This window comes from Plecotus auritus (genome assembly GCF_963455305.1).
Source record: "Plecotus auritus genome assembly, chromosome: 2".
Taxonomy (NCBI): domain Eukaryota; kingdom Metazoa; phylum Chordata; class Mammalia; order Chiroptera; family Vespertilionidae; genus Plecotus; species Plecotus auritus.
In genome coordinates, this window is record NC_137771.1 from 15,431,630 (window position 1) to 15,442,672 (window position 11,043).

Consider the following 11,043-nt stretch of genomic DNA (forward strand, 5'->3'; position numbering starts at 1 on the left):
AGGGAGTGTGCAGGAGGCAATCGATCCATGATTCTCTCCCATCATTGATGTTTATATCTCTCCCTATCCCTTCCTCTCTGAAATCAATAGAAATATATATGAAAAATAAAAGGTACTACTAAATTGTACTAGTAGCCTCAAGTTTAGTGATGTTAGAAATTGCAATCAGGTGTCTGGGATTTAGAGATGAAGAAATAATTGGAATCATGCTTCAATATTTGTTGTATTTTAAGAGGGGAAACACAGCCTGGTTTTTCTCTCTCTCTCTCACACACACACACACACACACACACAGTTTAAACATAAAAAATTTAACATTTTTCATGCTTTCTTACACTCGTCTTTGGGGATTGAACACTCCTTTAAATTAAAGGATACAAGGTATATTGATCCTACTTAGTGTAGTTGTCACATCTATAACTTTTTTTTTTTATTAAATATATTTTATTGATATTTCACAGAGAGGAAGGGAGAGGGACAGAGAGCTAGAAACATCGATGAGAGAGAAACATCGATCAGCCGCCTCCTGCACACCTCCTACTGGGGATGTGCCCACAACCAAGGCACATGCCCCTGACCGGAATTGAACCCGGGACCCCTCAGTCCGCAGGCCGACGCTCCATCCACTGAGCCAAACCGGTTTCGGCACATCTATAACTTTTTACCTCCCATCACCAATGTGGTTAGTGAAATGAGATTGTTCTGAAGAGGTCACTACAGAGATAGTAAGTTGGCCCCTTGTTATGAGACTTGTCTATTCCTAAATGCTTGAGAGGCTAAGGGCTATACATCAAATCGAAAACTGGTTCTCACACAGTTTTTAGGGGGAAAACTTTCCTATTCAATTTCTACACACATTTGAAGGCTTGGTTTGACATTAGTGTTCAGGGTATCTAGAAAATGCTTAGCTTTTTTTCTTTTAATCCCCGAAATGTGTGCTTTATCAGATCAGTTAAAAAAAAACTAATAGAGCTTTCAGGTCATAGATTCATGTGGTATCAAGATTCCAGTTATAAGTGGTTATCGGATTTTTCTGGCAGTTCCTTAAGTTATGCTACTTTGGTTATGGTTTTATTTATTCTTATTCTCTTTTCAGTTATTTTTCTCACATAGAAACACAGGAAACCGAATGAAGGTCATTACTGAAAGGAACCTCTAGTTATTTCATTTTACAAATGAAACTAAGGTGCAGAATAAATACCTCAGATTCATAATAGATTCTAATCTGAGTTCAGTTTTAATGAGAGTTTTTGTTTAAAGTTTTGCAAACAAATTGGGAGAATTTTTAAAAGAGAAGCTACATAATCAACAGTAAATAGCCTCTTAAGCTATTACTAGTGCCGCTTGCCTCAGCTGGCTGCTCGGCCCACCGCCACTTGCCTCGCCCCGCCCTCCTGTAGCTCTCCACCACTTGTAGCTTGCTGCCCCGCCCTCCTGCTGTTGTGACGCTTAACAACCACTTGCATATTACCTCTTCATTTTGTAGGATGCCTACTGATAACATATTGGGACTTCTGGTTTAAGTCACCTCACCCTCAAAGTTTGTTAATATAAACCTTTGCTTTTCTTCTTTTTAAGTCAAAACCCATTCGAAATCTTCATTATCTGTTGATGAAACAGTACTATAGTCATCCTATTTCTCTTGGTCCCATAATTCTGATTAACCCTGCTGATAAGTGGCTTCCCCTTTAAAACTGTCCTTTTTTTGTAATTAATAGTTCAGTGTCTACATTTCACTCATCTAAAGCTTATCTGTCTTAGTATCTTTGCCTCTTGTAGCTTTTTTTAAAAATCTATTCAAAGTGAAGTTTTAGTCCACACAAGGCATAAACAAATATAAATAGAAATTTTAATTTAATAATTTCAGGATCTTCTCTGGTAACAGAACTCTCCTTAATTTTAAAGGGAACCAAGACCAATAAACTTTAGACAATATTTCCAGATTCGTAGAAAATATGAGGAGCACGGCCTCAAGCTCCTCAGACCTCCTCAAGGACAGCACCATTATTGTACTGGACAGGAAATTAATTAATTATATTATCTGGCTACTTGTATATACAGATTTACCCAAAAGGTGGCACACTGGTTTAGTGTATATTTTAATACATCTTTAGGAAGGTGGCTATGAGTTAGTTGATATACTCGTGTATTTCCGGTGTGCTTTTATGTTAAGTGTATTGTTAAGTGCAGCATTAAGGTTTATATGATCCTTATTTGTATTTTAACCAAATCGATCCCAGTGATAGTTTTAGTGCTCAGACAACTTTGATCCTTTGTCTTTGGGGATAGTGTTTTCAGTTAATAGTATGCAGCTCTTGAGCAGTGGACATTTTAAAACTCAAGAATTTGGGGCTGTGACACCCAGATTTTGGGTCTTAAGCTACTGATAACTGTTAAATTCAAAATATCTTTTTTGAACATTAAATTTTTCTAGGCTTCAGTGCAGCTGTTTCTAATAAGGTACTGGAAAATCACCTTGAGAGTCTTTTCAAAATACACTGGCTAGACCCGTGGTCGGCAAACTGCGGCTCGCGAGCCACATGCGGCTCTTTGGCCCCTTGAGTGTGGCTCTTCCACAAAATACCACGGCCTGGGCGAGTCTATTTTGAAGAAGTGGTGTTAGGAGAAGTTTAAGTTTAAAAAATTTGGCTCTCAAAAGAAATTTCAGTCGTTGTACTGTTGATATTTGGCTCTGTTGACTAATGAGTTTGCCGACCACTGGGCTAGACTATAGCCCAGACCTGATGAATGCAAAGCTCAGATAAGTCTCCCAGGTGATTATGGTGTGTGCCAATTTCAAAACAGTTCTCTTAAGGCTCTGTTTTCAAACTTTTTTTCCCTTCATCACCTTAAGAGTATTTTATATCATGACCCAAACTACATAGTTATATGCTGAAACAAAGATTTCATAAAAAAAATTCTTAATGCAAGCAACATTCTGATTTTCTATTCTTTAAAAATGTTGGTTCGTAACCCAGGGTCTTAACTAATAGTCTTGAACTGTAGTTTGAAAAAGACTGCTCTGAGGGGTAGAGTAACAGTTGCTGCACTTTGGGTTAATAATGTTTGAAATGGTGTCATCTAGATAACTTAATTATAAATGCTACTAACTCAGAATCAACTATAATTCTTCTTTGGTGCAGTGGTCGACGGAGGAGAAGTCCCTCCCCACCACCCACCAGAAGGCGACGTTCTCCCTCTCCTGCTCCACCTCCTCGACGGCGTAGGTCTCCCACACCGCCACCACGACGAAGGTACTTTATCAAATATGTTTGTTGGAGTTCATTAGAGCAACTTGGTTTGTTTATCTATATAGTTATTAAGATGATTAAATATCTTATTTTGTTGATAGTATTACAGCTGTCCCCCACTCTCCCCCTTTTTATCCTCTTCCACACAGCCCCCGCCCTACCCCAGGACTTCACCACATTACTGTGTGTCCATCTTTGATGAATCTGTTTTTTTCTTTATTGATTAAGGTATTACATATGTGACCTTATTCCCCCCCCGCCGCCCCGCCGCCACCTCCCCGCTCATGCCCTCACCCCTCTAGTGTCTGTGTCCATTGGTTATACTTACATGCTTACATACAAGTCCTGTGGTTGATCTCTCCTCCTTCCCCCCCTACCCTTGATGAATCTTAATTAGAGCAAGTTTGAGTCTTTATGATTGAAATATCTTAGAGTGACATTGCTCAGCCATTCAGAAAACACCACATGTATGATTCCACTTATATGAAAAATCCAGAACACACAAATCTATAGATACAAAGTGGATTAGTGGTGTCTAGGTGGGAATGGGGAGTGATAATGGTTATACAACTGCAAATATACTAAAAACCATTGAAATGTACACTTCATACTCTTAAAAATATTTTTAAAAGATTTTTTTATTGATTTTAGACAGGAAGGGAGAGGGTGATAGAAACATCAGTGATGAGAATTATTGATTGGCTGCCTCCTGCACACCCACTACTGGAGACCAAGCACACAACCCAGGCATGTGCCCTTGACTGGAATCGAACCTGGGACCTTTGATTTTAGAGAGCAAGGGAGAGGGAGACATAGAAACAACAGATTAGATAGATTCATTGATAAGCTCCCTCTTGCACACCCACTACTGGGGATCAAGCCTGCAATCCTGGGCATGTGCCCTGACCAGGAATTGAACCTTGACCTTTTGGTTCATATGTCAACACTGAACCACTGAGCCACAAGGGATGGGCAAAATGTACACTTTAAATAGTTCACTTTTATGGTATCTGAATCACATATCGATACAGAGAAATTAATTTAAAGGTAGAAACACTATTTAATGGTTACAAAGGGAAAAATACGGGGTGGGGCAAAAGTAGGTTTACAGTTGTTTGGAAAAAAATTGTGGTTATTGTAGTACTTTATTCTGATATTTTCAAATAAAGATAAAGGTATAGCATTTCCATTTAGAAAATACCCCCTTTGCCTGGTGCTAGTACAATACAGGCAAGTACCTCATTTTATTGCACTTTGCAAATACTGCATTTTCATCAACACTGAGGCAAGATCCACTACCAGCAAAAAGATGGCTCAGATGATGACTGAGCATTTTTTAGCAATAAAATATTTTTAAATAAGTGCATACACTGTTTTTTAAAGAAATACACTATTGCACACTTAATAGATTACAGTATAGTATCAGCATAACTTATATGCACTGGGAAACCAATAAATTTATTTTACTTGATTTATTGCAATATTTGCTATATTGCAGTGATATGAAACAGAATCCAAAATATCTGAGATGTGCCTATATTGCCATAATTACTGGTTAGTTTCCTTTGTATACTATTTCTTGTTGGACCTTCCAGCTTAATGATGTATTTTTCCTATAGGACTCCTTCTCCTCCCCCTCGTCGGCGCTCACCTTCCCCAAGAAGATACTCTCCTCCAATACAGAGGAGATACTCTCCTTCCCCACCTCCGAAGAGAAGAACGGCTTCTCCCCCACCCCCTCCTAAACGAAGGGCATCACCATCTCCACCACCAAAGCGTCGCGTCTCCCATTCTCCGCCTCCCAAACAAAGAAGCTCCCCAGCCAACAAGAGACGTTCACCTTCATTGTCATCAAAGCATAGGAAAGGGTCTTCCCCAGGCCGATCTACCCGGGAGGCCCGGTCACCACAACCAAACAAACGGCATTCGCCCTCACCACGGCCTCGAGCTCCTCAGACCTCCTCAAGTCCTCCACCCGTCCGAAGAGGAGCCTCATCATCACCCCAAAGAAGGCAATCCCCATCTCCAAGTACTAGGCCCATTAGGAGAGTCTCCAGGACTCCGGAACCCAAAAAGACAAAAAAGTAAAGATATGTTATGTTCTTTGATTAGGAACATTAACTTGCATAGCTCTCTTTATGTTGAAATTTCCCCCCCCCCTCACCCCCCCCTCCTTTACTATGAAATTACAGAAAAGAATAAGCTGTGAATGCAAACTTTTAAAGCAAATTCTGATTACTATTCAGAGAGCCTTTTCTGTTTCCAGGATAGTTCCTAATGGCATAAACTAAATGCCATAGGATTCTATCTGGTTCTTAGGAGTATCAGCTATATTGAGGGTGTGCTTCTAAAACTAAACTGAAGTGATGAATAGAATATTTCGTTTTTGGTGTGTTTTTTAAAAATATATTTTTATTGATTTCAGAGAGGAAGGGAGAGGGAGAAAGAGATAGAAACATCAATGATGAGAGAATCATTGATCGGCTGCCTCCTGCACACCCCCTACTGGGGATTGAGCCTGCAACCCGGGCATGTGCCCTTCAGTCCACAGGCTGACGCTCTAGTCACTGAGCCAAACTGGCTAGGGCTAGAATATTTCTTGCATGTCTATATAAGACTGATAAAAGCAGTCTTAAATAAAATACTAGGAATTGGCATTGCTAATTTCATACAGAAAGAATCACTAACAGAATGGAAAGAGGATTGTGAGGCTTGAACTATTCTAATACCAGGAGACTTAGATGATATAAATTTGAGTTAAAGTTTGTGACCTAGTTCTATAATGGTAGTTGGTTATTTTCTCTTAGGAAAGATCTCTGTTCTTGGATAATAAATGTTTTGTTTTGTTTTTCCCTTTGTCTAGAGTTGCCTCACCAAGCCCTCAGTCTGTAAGGAGAGTCTCATCCTCGCGATCTGTCTCAGGATCTCCTGAGCCAGCAGCTAAAAAACCCCCAGCACCTCCATCTCCTGTCCAGTCTCAGTCACCCTCTACCAACTGGTCACCAGCGGTACCTGTCAAAAAGGCTAAAAGCCCAACACCAAGCCCATCACCGGCGAGGGTATGTGTCTGGCCTGTTTTGGACATTCTTTATAGTTGTACTAGAGGCTTGATGCACAAAATTTGTGCAAGGATAGGCCTGCCTTCCCCCGGCTGCCAGCACCCAGCCCCGCTCCCCACCCACACCCTGTCCTGGCACTGCCCTGGCCTGAGTCTGCTGCCACCCTCTCCTTCACCTCCTTCCCCCCCCCCCCCCCACATTGGCCTGGCCCCTCCCTCTGTGGGGTGATCATGGGGTGATGGCAGGGCCCCCTGACCAATCGCGTCGCGGCTGGCCTGGCGCCAGTGCGTGTCATAGTGTGGTCATCCGGACAGTCCTTTTGCTGTTTGGTTGATTTGCACATAACGCTTTTATTATTATGGATGTGGTCACTTGGAGGCAGAGAACATTTTTGGTCTTTTGTAGGTCAGAGGAGCATTATTTTCTGTGGTTCAGATAGACTTCAAGGAGGTACAAATTAAGTGTTGTTGGTTGCATCAGCAGTCCATTTAAGTACTCTAGCAACCCACTAATTTGTGATATATCTAACACTGTTAAACTCCAGAATCTTGGTGGTTGAGATTGGACTCTAGAAAATCTAGAAAAACGGAAAGAAAAAATTGCCCATAGTTCTATTATCTAGGAGAAAAATAACTTAGTATTTTTACTGTTTTCTCTAGAGTTTGATACATTTGGGGATATCTAATTAAGATCATGCAAATCAATGCAATTTTTTATTTTAGATTGTGCCTATATAAATATATTTTTATAAAGGAAAAATGTGTATCATAAAGAAGACACTAGACTGCTGGCAGTGGGTTTATGTGTTAGGGAAATGATGAGTGATTTGAATTTTTCTTCATTGCACTTTGTTAGTTGACCCTTGAACTGCACAGGTCCACTCATAAGTGTATTTTCCCCCCCCAATAAATATACAATTGACTGTCCATATCCCCCAGTTTCCCATCAATGAATTCAATTAACTGTGGATCGAAAACAGTTGGAGGGCTGACTGTAAGTATTATTCTTTGCCATTTTATCTGAGGGACTTGATAATCCGTGGAATTTGGTATCCTCAGGGTTCTGGAACCAGTCCCTCACGGGTATCGAGAGATGACTAGAACTAAATTTGGGGGGAGTAAAATATTATTTGTAGATTTTTTTTAAATCCTCACTCAAGGTTATGTTTATTGATTATTTTGAGAGAGAGAGAGATGTGTGAGAGACATCAATCTGTTGCGTTATTTGTGGATTTTTTGCTTCGGGGGGGGGGGGGGGAGGGGGGAGGTTGATGTCCTTTGTCCCTGCATTCTTCAAGAGTCAACTGTACATCCTAATATATAAAAAACCAGGGGCCGTCACGACTGAAATAACCAGACAGATGACCAAACAGCAAGCTGCATGGGGTGACCAGGCCGGCAGTGGGGGTTAGTCAGGGACTACTGAACAGTAGGCTGCATGGGGTGACCAGGTTGGCGGTTGGGGACGACCAGGCAGGCAGGCAGGTGAGCAGTTAGGAGCCAGCAGTCCCGGATTGTGAGAGGTATGTCTGATTGGAAAGGGTGCCAGCTGGGGCTGAGAGGTGCCTCTCTCTCTCTCTCTCTCTCTCTCTCTCTCTCTCTCTCTCTCTCTCTCTCTCTCTCATTTCTATGAAAAAGAAACGTTGCAACCTATAAAATACTAGATGGAATGAAAAGTACTTCATTGTTTTATCTAGTCTTTGCCGAGTTACATAAGAATAGCATTCTTTCCCTAGCTGGTTTGGCTCAGTGCTTAGAATGTCGGCCTGTGGACTGAAGGGTCCCAGGTTCAATTCCGGTCAAGGGCACATGCCCTGGTTGCGGGCTCAATCCCCATGAGGAGGTATGCAGGAAGCAGCCCATCGATGATTCTCTCTCATTATTGATGTTTCTGTCTCCCTCTCACTGCCTCTCTGAAATCAATTAAAAAAAAAAAATTTTTTTTTAAAGGACTTACCCTCAAGCACGACTAGGAGCCTTTGGAGCACAGAGGCGCTTTTTTTTTTTTTTTTTTTTTTTTTTTTTAAGGAAAAAGAAAAAAGGTTGGCTGAAAGGACTTATTTAAAAAGTTGAGTAGATTTGTTTGAAGTCAGATACTTAACAGATTCAGAAACCAGAATTCAGCTCAAGCCTGTCTGAGTTCTGAGACTTTTCTGTTGCACATTCCGCTTTTCCTTACATCTGGAGGTTGACCCTGACTCAAGGATAGCTTGTGGTCAGGAAACCTGGTTTAGTGTGAAGTTAGTTGGGTAAAATTGTAAAAAAAAGTTTCCCATCACAGTTCATTCTAGCTCTTAAAATCTGTGTAAAATATCTTTGAAGTCTTGAGACTGGTTCATTTAGTTATTTCCTGGGGGATATAAAAAGTTGAGTTGGCCCTGGCCAGTGTTCTCAGTGGTTAGGGTATTGGCCTGCACACCAAAGGGTTGTAGGTTCGATTCCCAGTCGGGCATGTACCTGTGTTGCAGGTGCAGGAGGCAGCCAGTTGATATGTCTCTCTCACATCGATGTTTTTCTCCCTCCCTCCCTTCCTCTCTCTCTGAAAAGCAATGGGGGAGGGGGAGAATATATCTTCAGGTGAAGATTTTAAAGAAAAATGTTTTTTGGTTTTTTTTAATTGGACAGAATTTTAATGATTGATTTATTGCTGTTATTTTTCTGGATTTTTAGAATTCAGACCAAGAAGGCGGTGGAAAGAAAAAGAAGAAAAAGAAGGACAAGAAACACAAAAAGGATAAGAAGCACAAGAAACACAAAAAACACAAGAAAGAAAAGGCTATGGCTGCAGCTGCTGGAACTCCTGCAGCCATTGCTGCTCCCACCACCACATCAGCACAGGAAGAGCCGGAGGCAGAGCCAGAGCCCAGGAAGGTATTAGAATAATTGTCCTGTGGTTTATACAAGTGGCTAAGTTTTCTTTTTTTGTTGTTGTTTTTATAATTCGCTACTTGGTTGTTAACTCTCTTGCTCTTTTTCTCAATGACCTACCAAGAACAGGAATTTGCCAAGATTAAGGATAACAATATGAATGGCTGCCATATCACTTAATGTATACTTTAAAAATAACTTCTCGATACAATTAATATACCACATAATTTACCTTTTTAAAGTATATGGTTTGATAGGTTTAGTATATTCATAGAATTGGGCAGCTATCATCACAATTAGATTTTGCTCTGTACTTAGTATCTCCCAGCAGTGTCTCAAGACTTAACGATAAGACTTCTCTGTGTTTTTTGTTTTTTTAGGAGACTGAAAGTGAAGCTGAAGATAACCTTGACGACTTAGAAAAGCACCTGCGGGAAAAGGCCCTGAGATCGATGAGGAAGGCTCAAGTGTCCCCACAGTCTTAGGTGGAAATGTTTGTTATGATGTAAATTTTATTTGGTTTGTACTCAATTCAATTTCAAAAATGCTAAAATGTGTTTGAGCTTTAGACTATAACATTTGTTGTAATAATTGCTAGGTTGAAGTTCACCATGTAAAAAAGGGCATGGATTTTCATTGCAAAAGGTGTCCACAGTGTATTAGTGACATTCTTTTATTGACAGCTGACATAAATTCATTTAGAGTGAAATATTTTAAGCCAAAAAAAAAGTTCCCTTTTTAAAAAAGGGGCTTTAAATATTGTTGGCATTTTTATGGTTTCTTTAAATGCCCCTGGCTATTCCCAGAGGTTTTCTTTCTTTCTTTCTTTTTTTTTTTTTCTTTTTCTCATTTGAGTCTTAGCACCCATTTAAGTTATGATGTTTCCAACCTTGTATGGTTTGCAATTGCCCAGAAATAAGACCACTGTTGAACTACTACAAAAGTATAAATGAATGTTTTAATGCCACCATCTTTCCTGTTGCCTGTGGAGTCTCTGCTGAAATGAATCAGGATCAAGCTCTAGGAAGAGACAGAAAATGAAAGCATGCTGTTTGCCAGGACGCTGTGGGTTAATACTGATGTGTAACAAGTTGATTTGGAACACTGGAATTTCATTCTATTCTGTTGTGTTTTTTTTGTAAAGGCAGTTAACTAGTCCCAGGAAGGATCCTTCAGTTACGTCAATTTTGTTTTTTGAAATGTCATGGCTCCATTCATAATTTTGTCTTATTCTTCCAATTGGTATATACAACTTCAGAACTCTTGTATTTGGAAAGCTGGAAGGGCCCAGACTTTGAAATAGTGTCTTGTTTTCACTGTTTCGTTTTTTTGTTTTTGGTGTTGTTTTTTTTTTTTTCGTTGTTGGTTTTTTTTTTTTTTTTAAACTAAAGCTATATAAAGCTTGTGGATTAAACAGAATAAATTTCTAAATTTAAAAATGTTGGCCGCTTACTTTTACTTACTCATCTCAATACTGCAGGAAACCTACCTTAGAAATCTTAGTGCCTGCATTTTACCCCTTGGCACCTTGGGCAGAGTGGGGTTAGGGTAGGGCCGTGGTTGGCAAACTGCGGCTCGCGAGCCACATGCGGCTCTTTGGCCCCTTGAATGTGGCTCTTCCACAAAATACCATGGCCTGGGTGAGTCTATTTTGAAGAAGTGACATTAGAAGAAGTTTAAGTTTAAAAAATTTGGCTCTCAAAAGAAATTTCAATCGTTGTACTGTTGATATTTGGCTCTGTTGACTAATGAGTTTGCCGACCACTGGGGTATGGGGAAAGAAAAAGGTGGTAAAGTTGTTTTACCATCTTTATTTAATAATTAATGTGATAAGTGCTATGAAGGGAAAGAGTGGTTGGTTCATAT

General features: G+C 40.1%; 1 protein-coding gene across 15 annotated transcripts in view; it reads left to right on the top strand.

The window, feature by feature from the left end:
- SRRM1 (serine and arginine repetitive matrix 1) overlaps positions 1 to 10,618 on the top strand; it is a 34,185-nt gene extending 23,567 nt beyond the window's left edge. For all 15 annotated transcript variants that reach the window (XM_080657276.1, XM_080657283.1, XM_080657272.1 and 12 more), the window contains 5 exons: positions 3,144 to 3,254; positions 4,871 to 5,335; positions 6,115 to 6,310; positions 8,980 to 9,180; positions 9,558 to 10,618. In XM_080657276.1, the coding sequence (XP_080513402.1) occupies positions 3,144 to 3,254; positions 4,871 to 5,335; positions 6,115 to 6,310; positions 8,980 to 9,180; positions 9,558 to 9,662 (1,078 nt within the window). In that variant the 3' untranslated portion in view covers positions 9,663 to 10,618. The remainder of the gene's footprint in view (positions 1 to 3,143; positions 3,255 to 4,870; positions 5,336 to 6,114; positions 6,311 to 8,979; positions 9,181 to 9,557) is intronic.
- Positions 10,619 to 11,043: the final 425 nt, after the last annotated feature.